This window comes from Erinaceus europaeus, chromosome X, assembly GCF_950295315.1.
Source record: "Erinaceus europaeus chromosome X, mEriEur2.1, whole genome shotgun sequence".
Taxonomy (NCBI): domain Eukaryota; kingdom Metazoa; phylum Chordata; class Mammalia; order Eulipotyphla; family Erinaceidae; genus Erinaceus; species Erinaceus europaeus.
In genome coordinates this window covers 54630137-54642606 of record NC_080185.1, presented here as the reverse complement: position 1 = coordinate 54642606, position 12470 = coordinate 54630137, and the positions used below count along the sequence as shown (strand labels likewise).

The window sequence follows — 12470 nt, the reverse complement described above, 5'->3', positions numbered from 1 at the left end:
GAAGCAAAAAAAAAATTAGTATATCAGACATGTTTCAAAGGATAAAAAATATGTGTATGAGCAGAAAGGACAGTTTACCTCACATTTATTTAAGTACAGTGAAATTGAATAAAACACACAATAATGAAGTAGCCATTTATAAATTCAAACTGCCAGATTATCTCTCCTCCTCTGGCAGGATGATTTAAGGACGGCAGGTCTCAGGAGGTCAGGTTCCTATCAGTGGCTGGTCAAAGGCAACTCAGGCAAACATATAGCAGAGAGAATGGGAGTTGAACATATAGAACAAGCATGATAGAAGGACAGGGAACAGTCTGAGAGCCAACCATACAGGACCACTAGATGAAGACATATTTTGCTTTCTGGCTGCTGGTGCACAGGGGATCTGGAAAAGAGAACATGGCAGCAACAAAGGTACTAGCAAGTTTATTGGAAGAAACAACTTAAGAAATAGTCACCAAAAAAAGGGCTGGGTGGATTGTAAAAAGGAGTCATCTGCCTCACAGTTGAGACCTAGGGAGCAAAGTCATCTGGTCAGGAGTGTGCTGGTTATATCCATTTCATTGAAAACTAGGTCTGTAGTGGGAAGGGCTGTGTTGGTAGCAGCCCTGGGGGAAATTTCTGTCCTATTCACTTGCCTCCTATTCAATTGCTAGGCGTGGAAGCCTTTTCTTTTTATATTCAGAAGTTGGCTGCTAGTTTTTGCCCTTGCAAATGTCTGAAGCCTGGGGTTTTTGACTGGCTTTTGTCACCCTTATAATTTTATGTCACAGCATCTCCTAGTTACCTTCACCGAGGTCAGGCAAACTCATTCCCAGTGTTCCTATGTAAATTATTTCTCTTTGTTTTCAGGTATAGAGGTTGGGGCTGGAAGTTGTATGCTGCCTGAGGCAGGTCTTTTTAATTTTTTTTTTGTAAATGTACATCTCCAAACCTACAGGTCTTTGAATTATTTCTTGTGAGTGTACCAGGATGGTGCCAGGCAGGTTCCTCTCATGGATTGCCTATTGTTTTCCAGGTGCCTAGCTGGGATTGAGAGCACCAGTCCCCTGGCCCTAGGCTGGCTCATCTCATGTAAATCACCTTTCATTCATTTCCAGGTGTGGAGGTTGGTAATGGCAGTTTCCTGGCAAGAAGGAAGCACTTTTGGGTTACAATAGCATGTAGTAGGAAGAAATTGCAAGATTTCTTGATTGACTATGGTAAAATAGTAGCAAAGATAGTATTTTTAAAGGGTTAAGGGGAGGACAGCCTCTGTCCCCATTCTGAGAGTTCGCCATGCCTTGTCTTAACAGTGAACATGGCGAGAGCATGATCATTCAAGTAAATTAAACTTTTATTGAAAACAGAACAGATTAGGAAAAGAGAGAGAGAAAAGTAGAGAAAAAGAAAGTGAAAGAAGGGGACCCGACCCACTTACAGGCTGGATAGTCAAATGGTGGTCCTGGGAGAGAGAGCAAGAGAACAAAGTAAGAGACTTACATGATGCTGTCTGGGCCAAAGAGAGTGAACATGCTTCGTTTCTGGGTTATAAACTTGAAACCCCGCTTACGCCTCTCAAGCCACACCTGTAAACACTCCCATTTCTGGGTGGTCCTGCTTTCCCTCAACATTATAAATATTTTAGCATTGGATTCTTAGAGGATAGTGAATCCGTAGACCCCAAAGGGAAGCTTTGGGTTGAGTAGAAAAATTTAGTATGGTTTCTGTTTTGAGATGTTAAATGTAAACTATGGCTTCTAAGGATTTGCCTTATTCTTGGGTGTCGCCATTATGTGATAATGTACCATAGTATTACATTGTATGCATGTGGTTTAAAAGTACCTATTAATAGTGTATTGGGGGGATTAGGCTGAGATTGTTCCCCACATCTTTTAAAAAATTAAATTAAATTTATTTATAAAATAAAAAATAGAAAATATCGACAAAACCATAGGAGAAGAGGGGTAAAATTCCGTACATTTAACTCCCCCCCCCACATCTTTAAAAGTTCATCACACATAAACCCAACAAAGAATTGAGGAGGAAGCCTGATTTTCAAGAATTTTAAACTTTATTTAGGAAAATAGAGAACGTTCGCCTCTGGACTACATGTGGACCATCAGTGAAGGAGAAAGAGAGGGAGTGAACCAACAAGAGTAATTTACTCACATGTTGACAGGCCTAGCTCAGCAGAGGGCCCAACCACGCCCATAGCACTAATTGATATAAACACCCAAGCCCTACCCTCACCTCCTTTCCAGGCCACGTTCATATCTATTACCATTACCATTTCCCTGGGGAACATATCATATACACTCTGTTGTTCCCAGGTACTTCCTATAATTTCACTGCCTGAGTTAGTTTTGTTGTTTTTGCCATTTCGTTTGCTTTGTTTACATTCTACAAATGACTGAAAACAAGTTGTAGTTAAATTTCAAGTTCTTGGTTATTTCACTCAACATAATCACCTCAAGTTCTATCTTTTTGTCCCAGAAGTCATGGTTTCATCATTTTTTAATCACTGAATAATATTTCATTTAATGCACCTACTACAAAATTTTTATCCAGTTATCTGTTGATGTGCATTTAGGTTGATTTCATATTTTAATTATTGTGAATAATATTGCTATGAATATGGGGATTCATAGATTTTTTTTCAAAATAATGTTTTCTTTCAGATAACTGCCTAGCAAAAATACTGCAGTATTATAATATTTAAATTGTATTTGTACAGATTTTCTATGCCATTTTTTTCTAATTTAATTTGTTTATTTTTTAATATTTTTATATTACATAATTACATGTCAACAGGGGTTTGAATTCACACCATTACCACCACCAGAGTTCTGAATCTCCACTCTCCCCACTGCAGTCCACCACAGTTCCCCTAAAGTTGTAGACATGGGCCGACCATCTTCTCTCCAACTATGTGTCCACATTTATACAAAGTTACCCCTTCTTTGCCTATTCAATCGTCTCTTTCCTTCTAAACCACCCATGACATCATAGCTACCTCCATATGTCCCTCTCCTTTCCCTTCTCTCTCTCTGGGTGCTGATGGAGCTGGAGTGGAGTCCCCATATCTTCATTCTATCACTTCTCCCCCGCTGGGAGTATGGATCAAGGTTGTTTATGGGGAGCAGGAGGTAGGAGTTCTGGCTTTTGTAGCTGCTTCTCCACTGAGCATAAGCGTTGACAGGTCGATCCATACCCCCAACCTGTTTCTGTCTTCCCCTAGTGGACTAGAGCACTGGAGATGCGAGGGTCCAGGACACATTGGTGATCACGATCATCTGCCCAGAGAAGTTGGGGTGGAGTCTCCATGCCATTTTCCATAGAGGCTACAATAATTTACATTTTCACCAACAATATATCAGAGTTCCACTTTGCCCACATCCTCACCAGTACTTATTGTTTGTGTGTGTGCGTGCGTGCATGTGTGTGTGTGTGTGTGTGTGTGTCTGTGTGTGTGTGATTTCTGGGATTTTGCCATACTCCTCAACTTTCTTAGTTAGAAAGAGTGAGAGAGACATCAGCACCACAGCTTCCCTCTGATCATGGATACTGGGGCTCAAACCTGGGTCATGTGTGTGGCAAAGTAGAAATGCTCCCAGGTAAGCTACTTTGCCAGCCTCCCACATTTTTTTTCCTTTTAAATACATTTACCTCATTGTGGGCTTCCTTTACATTTTCTTAGTAGTAAGTCACATTGATCATTTTTTTTCTTGTGTCTGTAGGCTCTGTATATGATTTTTAAAAAATTTTTATTATCTCTATTTATTGGATAGAGACAGAGAAATTGAGAGGGAAGGGGGAGATAGAGAGGGAGAGAGACAGAGAGACACCTACAGACCTGCTTTACCACTCATGAAGCTTCCTCCCTGCAGATGGGGACCAGGGGTCCTTGTGCCCTGTAACATGTGTGCCCAACCAGGTAAGCCACCACCTAGCTCCTGTGTGTGAAATTTTTGAAGTTGTGTTGTCAGGCCTTTTACCCATTTTATTTATTTATTTAAAAAGATTCTTTATTGGGAATTAATGGTTTACAGTTGACAATAAATACAATAGTTTGTACATGCAGACCATTTCCATATAACATTACAGCCCCCACTATATCCTCCTCTGCCATCATGTTCCAGGACCTGAACCCCCATCCCCATCTTTTACTGTGGTGCAATGCACCAACTCCAGTACAAATTCTGCTTAGTATTTTCCCTTCTGATCTTGTTTTTCAACTTCTGTCTATGAATGAGATCATTCTATATTCATCCTTTTGCTTCTGATTTATCTCACTTAACATGATTTTTTCAAGCTTCACCCAAGATTACCCATTTTATTTTATTTTTATTTAATTTTTTATTTTTTTATTTAAGAAAGGATTAATTAACAAAACCATAGGGTAGGAGAGGTACAACTCCACACAATTCCCACCACCCAATCTCCATAACCCACCCCCTCCCCTGATAGCTTTCCCATTCTCTATCTCTCTGGGAGCATGGACCCAGGGTCATTGAGGTTTGCAGAAGGTAGAAGGTCTGGCTTCTGTAATTGCTTCCCCGCTGAACATGGGCGTTGACTGGTCGGTCCATACTCCCAGTCTGCCTCTCTCTTTCCCTAGTAGGGTGGGTCTCTGGGGAAGCTGAGCTCCAGGACACATTGGTGGGATCTTCAATCCAGGGAAGCCTGGCCAGCATCTTAGTGGCATCTGGAACCGTTTCCAGGAGATGTGGTCGGAGCTCGATTACCCATTTTAAAGACTAGATGGCTTGCACTTTTGTTGTTGAGTTGTGTGATTCATTTAAATGTTTAGGATAACAATAACTATTTTTAAATTTATTTTTTATTTAAGAAAGGATAAATTAACAAAACCATAGGGTAGGAGGGGTACAGCTCCACACAATTCCCACCACCCAATCTCCATATCCCATCCCCTCCCCTGATAGCTTTCCCATTCTCTATCTTTGGGAGCATGGACCCAGGTAACATGCAGATCTCTTTTCTCAATTGGAAGGCTGACATTTTATTTTGTTGTGTTGAAGAAACTATTTTTAATTCTATGTAGTCTCATTTGGTCTTGCTTTTGTTTCTCTTGCTGGTGGAGTAGAGCCTCCAAATGTATTTCTGATGCCAAGGTCCTATAGTATATATGTATATATTTTCTACATATTTAATGGTTTGGGGACTAATATCCAAGTCTTTATTGCAGTTTAGTTAGTTTCTGTATGTATTAAATAGTGATCTGATTTTTGTTTGCATATGTCTGTACTGTTTTTTGAATACAATTTGTTGAAGAAACTATTATTTCTCCACTGTATGGTCTTGACTTCTCTTCATAGGTTAGATGTCCATTTATATATGGATTTATATTTATATATTTAGATTTTTTAACAGAGCACTACTCAGCTCTATATCTATAATCTTATTTGCCTGTTTCTTTTATGGTTCTGTTTTCACTTCCTTTTTAAGTTAGCCCTACACTTATTACTACTTATGAGTGTCCTTTTTTTCCTCTTCCCTCTCTTAAAAGAGAAACACTGCCTGGCTTCCTCTGATGTTTTCCAGATTTGCTACCCTTTGCTGGTACAAAAACAAGATTCCAGAGGGATAGAGAATGGGAAAGCTATTGGGGAGGGGATGAGATATGGAGATTGGGTGGCGGGAATTGTGTGGAGTTGTACCCCCCACCCTATGATTTTGTTAATGTCTCCTTTCTTAAATAAATAAAAGAAAAAACTTAAAAAAAAAACTAAAAAAAACTAAAAAAAAAAAAAAAAAAAGATTCCTGATGACAAATGCTTCGGGTCTTGGTGGAGTTGGGGTTTAGAGCCCTCTAGTCTTCTTCCCCTATCTTTTACCCCTTTGGGTGTATGGAACAGTTATTTTGAGGGTACTAAAGGTTCCGGTTTCTGTAATTGCTTGTCTACTGTACATGGATGTTGGCAGGTCAATCCATACTTCCATCCTGCAGAAATTTAGTTCTTATTATGAATGGGTGAACTTGGCAGTGGAGGCAATTTAGAATTTCTCAGTTATAGAAACAGCATTTGTAGAAAAACTTGGAGTTATTAGAATCTGAACTGCTGGTGATAAGAGAGCAGAGGCAAAGAAAGGAATGGTACTAAAAGATAGCACTGCGTATTTTATGTGCTCCATAATTGATCTGAATAGAGAGAAGGAAGCAACTTCAAGTACCAGATATACTTAGCTAGTTGCCAAGGTCACTGCTATTGTATATTGAGAGAGAGTTTATTACGAGTGATATGATATTAGAATAAAATAAGTAGTTCCTAAAGTGAACAAGTGACTGATGTATTAGTGATAAATCGTTTTAATTGATTTTTATTCTAGCATATTCTTAAGTATCTTTTTGACTTCAAAATTATAAAAAAAATTTTTCTCATTGTGAAAAAAAATCATACAGAAGTATTTACAACAGGTAGCACAAGCTTCCCCAGAGGTGACTAGTGTTTACATCTTGGTATATGCCATTTCAGATATTTTTCTGGTACTTTTTTTCCAACTTCAAAATGTTGACTTCACTTGGAGTAAGACAGAGTTTGGTTTTCATGTTCATATTTAATGATTCTCCTTCCCATTCCTCTTCCCTGTAGGCTTGCTATGGGTGTTCTCCAGGATCAAAGTGTGACTGTAGTGGCATAAAAGGAGAAAAGGTAAGATCTGAGATGGGCCTTGATTAACTTAATGAAGTCAGTAAAATATGCTTTTAAGGTAAAACCTGTGTTCCTACTGCATCATCTAGTTAAATGAAATCAATTTTATTATGGGGATTATTTGACTTAAGGTTTAGACTTTGTCTTAGGAATCAAGCATCTTCTACAGAAGGTCATGTAATAAATATTTATATTTTGTGAACCACATAATATCTCTGCCACATCTTTTTCTCTCTTTAAAATGAAGTGATTTATACGGAGTTCTGATGGTGGAAATTGTGTGGGACTGTACCTCTCTTATCCTATGGTCTTGTCAATATTTCCATTTTATAAATAAATAAGAAATGTTAAAGGTAAGGTATAGTATAGTGGCTGGGCAGTGTCACACCTGGTAGAGTGCACACATTGCAGTGTGAAAGGACCCAGATTCAAGCCCCCTGTCATTCCACCTGCATGGGTGAAACAGTACTGCAGGTCCTGGTGTGTCTGTCTGTCTGTCTCTCTCTTTTAATTTTTCTTTTAGTATCTTTATTTATTGGATATAGATAGCCATAAAGCTAGAGGAAGGGATAGAATCAGAGACACATGCAGCACTGTTTCACCACTTGAAAAGCTTTCCCTCTGCAGGTGGAGACTGGGGGCTTGAACCCAGGTCCTGGTGTATTGTAACATGTGTACTCACCCAGGTGTGCCACCACCCCCTTTCTCTCTCTCTCTCTTTCTCTCACCCTCATCTCTTCCTTCCCTCTCATTTTTTCTCTTTCACTATCCAAAATATATAAATTAAAAAAAAATTAAAGAATAATCTATATTATTTCCTGAACTATATAAAACAGGCTTTTGGCTACATTAGGTCTAAGAACTGTAGTCTTCCAACCTCTGATCAAGCTTGTTGAAATCACTTACTTAATTGACAACATAAAAACACTTAAGAGGAAACAAAATATCATTTATCATGGCACAATTATATATATTATAAGTATATTATGTATACATATATATACATAATTTTATGTGAGTGAGAGAAACTAAGCACATCTTTGATTTATTTGATGACAGGGATTGAACACTGGGTATCAGACTTGCAGTTCTGCTCTCCATCAGCTGAGCCACCTCTCTGGTTGTAATTTCGCATATCTTTATCTAGTCCATGTAAGATAATGATTGATGAATTACGTTTGAAGGATTTATTTCATTTCATATGACATGTGTGTATATGTATGTATGGATGGATATGGAGAGAGGGATAGAAAGACCAAGACCAGAACACTGTTTAGCTCTGACTTATGGGGGACTGAACCTGATTGGGGGATTGAACATGATATTTTTAGAACCACAGGTGAGAAAGTCTTTTGTATAACCATCATGCTGTTTTCCCCAACTCCAATAGTTAGTATTCTTTGTAGTACAAAAGTGTATGTATGAAGAGGACTACAAAGAATGAAATCAAAAGCATGACAAATTTATGTCTAGGATAGTTGGGTTGCACAGTTTCTGAAAAAGTGAAGAAGCAGAAAGCTAATGAATGTAATTTTGTTTATGTTAGGTTGGGTTTAGAAAAGCTACACAATTTTTCTTTGTCCTATATCTTTAGTTTAAAAATGAAAGTAATAGTTTCACCTGCTTCATGTTGTCCCTTCGTGGCTCAAATAATACAAAACACAGAAAGAATATAGAATATTATTATTTATAAATGGTTTATATAGATAATGAATTTAAACTACTTCAAAACATATTTTCAAATTTATTTGAATTTTTAGAATCTTAAAAACTATTTTAAATGTAATATAGAACACAGAAATAATTTTCTATTTCTAGGGAAAAAGAAAGGATCCAAAAGAGAAATCTTTTGGTGCTTTTTCTTTTTTTTAATTTGTGGTCTAGCGTTTTTTATAGAATTAACGGATTTTAGGTGTGTTTTCATACCTACACATAAAACATGTAAGTCACCTTACATCCCACCAAATTTTATGCCTCTTGCCCTCTCCTCCCAATTCCTGTAGCTATCTTAGTTATCAAGTGTATAGAGACAATTGATTATCCTTTTCTGTTGTTGTTTGCAAATCCATGTACTTTAGTCATCTATATTCCACATATGAGCAAGACCATTTGGTAGTTTCCCTTCACCTCTGTACCTATTCCACTCAGCCTAACAGCAACTTGCCTGCGATTAGATTCAACCCCTTAAACAATACTGCATACTAGAACTAAGCAGTTCCCTGTTCCTCTCTCATTCCTCTCATTTGCTCTGTATGATAATGTATTTTTAAATGAACATCAAAGTTTTTAAATTTTAAAATTATATTTATTTACTTATTGGATAGAGACAGCCAGAAATTAAGAGGGAAAGGGGTGATATAGAGGTAGAGAGACAGAGAGACACCAGTAGCACTGCTTGACCACACATGAAGCTTTCCCACTGCAGGTGGGGATGGGGGCTCGAACCTGGGTCCTTGCATGCTGTAACATTTGTGCCCACCTGGCTCCCTGAATTAATTTTTTTAAATATGTTTTTCTTTTTTAAACTTTTATTATCTGTATCTATTTATTGGATAGAAGCAGCCAGAAATCGAGAGGAATGGGGGGGGGGGCGGGATGGAGAAGGAGAGAAACAGAGAGGCACCTGCAGCCTTGCTTCACCACTCGCAAAGCTTTCCCCTTGCATCTGGGGACTGGGGACTTGAACCTGGGTCCTTGTGCATTGTAACATGTGCACCCAACCAGGTGCACTGCCACCTAGTCCCTAAAGTTTTTTAAGTGCTCCCGAGTAAAGCCCCTATTGAAGGGACAGACAGAAAGTGGGGAAGATTATTCCAGGATACGGAGGTCTGGTGGTGGGAATTGTGCAAAGCTGTACCCCTCTTATCCTATAGCTTTGTCAGTGTTTCCTTTTTATAAATAAAAAATTAAAAAAGAAAACAAATAAGAATGCTTTATTGGAATAGGCATGCAGCATATACCAGTATGTAAAAATTAAAAAGTTTGACTTTTAGATATAGCTACAATAAGTCATTTCCTGTGTTTTTGTGTATTGGCAAGTTCCACTAAAATATGGATTTTCTGTAAGGATTAATCAAATTCCTGACAACAGGTAGCAAAGGTTAGGCACCCAACAAATGTCAGCCTTCCCTACCATCTGTTATAGGAGTTAGGTGGAAAACTCCCTCCCCCCCCCCATCTCTTCTTTTCAGAAAACTTCTATGATTTTTGCTGCAGGAAACTTTTTCCCTTTCACATGCTGGGGACTGCTCTTGCAATTATTTTGCTACTATTCAATAGCTGCCCTTCTATCTCCCTTATAATACAATAGTACTCAGATAGGAGCATATTGTTAGATTGCAGTATGAGGATACATTTCAGAATGTATCATTCATAGGCATATGGTATTACTAATACCAATATAATTAAGCTTTTCAGCACAATTTCCTTTCACATTCTAGGGTATTTCTTTCTTTTCAATAGCTGTATAGTAATTTTGCTCCCTAGAAAATATGACCTCTCTTCAGGCATTGTCCTCAAGTTTTGGTAGAGGTGTATTTCAACTGAGCACCCTGAATATAATTTTGTTTTCAAAATGTGGAAATCTACTTGAAGAATTTAGAAAAAGAAGAACAAAGCAAACACAAAGCAAGCAGAAGGAATAACATAATACAAATTGGAGCAGAAGTACACAACATTGAGGGAAAACAAAAAATATCCAAGAGATTCGTGAAGCTAAGAGTTAGTTCTTCAAAAGGGCAAATGAAATTGACAGTACCGTAGCCAAACTCACTTAAAAAAGGGGGGGGGGGGAGAAGACCTAAATAAGTCAGAAGAGATAAATAAATGAGACAGAAGAGATCACAACACAGTAGAAATCTAAAATGTTATGCAAGGCTTCTAGGAAAACTGTATAGCACTAAACTAGAGAACATGGAAGAGGTAAGTTCTGATGGTTTCTTTTTACTCTGCTTCACTCCTGTAAAATGCTTATGTTACTCCTGTCATTCCTGTCAAACTCTTTCTGTCAGTGTGTTTAAACTTCATTTCATCTTTGATATTTGTTTACCTTTTGAAACTGGTTTATTAACATCAGAGAGATGAGAGAGAAAAATCAAAGCATTTCTCTGGCACAAGTGATGCTAAGAATCAAGTTCAAGACTCCTTGCTCCGGAGTCCAGTGCTTCATCCATTGTGCCACCTCCCAGGCCACATTCTTTTATTTTTATAAGAAAGATTACGATAACATATGTTATATATTTATAGTAGTTGTGGTTTTTGTTTTTTTTTTATCTGTGATAACAACTTTATTGTATATGTCAATATTATCATAATTATTTTATCTATACATTTTATTAGTGATTTGTATATATTTATTAGTAATTTAAAAATTATGAGATAACAGGAATATAATTCTACACCATTCCCACCACTAGACTTTTGTGTCGCATTCCCTCCATTGGAAACTGCAGTAGTTCTCTCAAGGCCACAGATGGGGCTTGACTATTATTTCTATAACTATATGTCTATATTTATATATATTTTCCCATTTGTTATTCCCTTGCCTTCTCTTCCTTTCTTTTTTTAAACTTTTGTTATTAGCGATTTAATATTGATTTACAAAATTATACCATAGCAAGGGTATAATTCTACACCTTCCGCACCACCAGAGTGGTTTGTGTTTTTCTGTTTATATTCAATCAATATTTTCTGTCAGGATTTACCATGTTAGTGGATATAATACATTTAATATTATTAATTAAATGAGTTTTCTTCATATAATCAAGTACTGTTTTTGAAATCCAGTCATGCCTATACTTGAAAATTCACAATTAACTATACTTTTCATTCCTGTTCAATTGCAGGGGGAGAGAGGATTTCCAGGCTTGGAAGGCCACCCAGGTTTGCCTGGATTTCCAGGGCTAGAAGGGCCTCCAGGGCCTAGGGGACAAAAGGTATGTGCAAGTTTTCAACCAGTAATACCAGGGAAATTAAATAATTTTTAAATTGTATTTTAATGAGAAAGATACAGCGAGAAAGACACAGATAGAAACACTAGAGCACTGCTCAGCTTTTGCTTATGGTGATGCTGGGGACTGAATCTGGGAGCTTGGAGCCTCAGGCATAAAAGTCTTTTGCATAACCATTATGTTGTCTCTCTAGCCTGAGAAATTAAATCATTTTAAATATGGGAGTAGAGGGCTGGGGAGAAAAACATAAAGTATCCTATTATGGAGCTAAATGAATTGATTTTTGAAAGGTATGTTAAAAACGGATGGTTAAGGTCACACTGGATCATAGTCATGATTAAAATTATCCCAAGCAGGACAATCAGGTCTTCTTGGAGAACTGAATGTTACCATGAATATCAGCCATTACCAAGTAAAGAATAGAATGTTCACCCAATATAATTTAGAAAGCCAGGACTTACTTTTTTTCCCTCAAGTTTGGTTTTGTACTGTTCTACTTTGCCAGTTACAGTTATATTAGTGCAGCACAAAGTACTGGTAAGAAGACATCTCCTTGGTTAGTCAACAGGATACTGAAAGCCATGCTGTTATTCAACACTATCTGGCCACATATTCTGTGTATTGTTAAGTCAAGTCTGTTATATTTCTAAATCTTCAGTAGTGTTGATCTCACAAGTGGTCAAAGACATGTTGTATATGACCTTTTCAAATTGAGTGGCCCTGACAGTGAGAAACTTTGCTTGGAGCATATATTTTTGAGTACTGAGTCAATAGTACCACAAATTATTCTCATGAGAAACTTGATTCTACATAATTTTAGAGTTCACCTCTTACTTGATAGGTATATGCTTAATAGTAGTGGTATTTT

At 37.5% G+C, this 12470-nt stretch overlaps 1 protein-coding gene across 6 annotated transcripts in view; it reads left to right on the top strand.

The window, feature by feature from the left end:
* COL4A5 (collagen type IV alpha 5 chain) overlaps positions 1 to 12470 on the top strand; it is a 271709-nt gene that overhangs the window by 90519 nt on the left and 168720 nt on the right. For all 6 annotated transcript variants that reach the window (XM_060183117.1, XM_060183115.1, XM_060183116.1 and 3 more), the window contains exons 2-3: positions 6594 to 6653; positions 11498 to 11587. In XM_060183117.1, coding sequence (XP_060039100.1) covers positions 6594 to 6653; positions 11498 to 11587 — 150 coding nt within the window. The remainder of the gene's footprint in view (positions 1 to 6593; positions 6654 to 11497; positions 11588 to 12470) is intronic.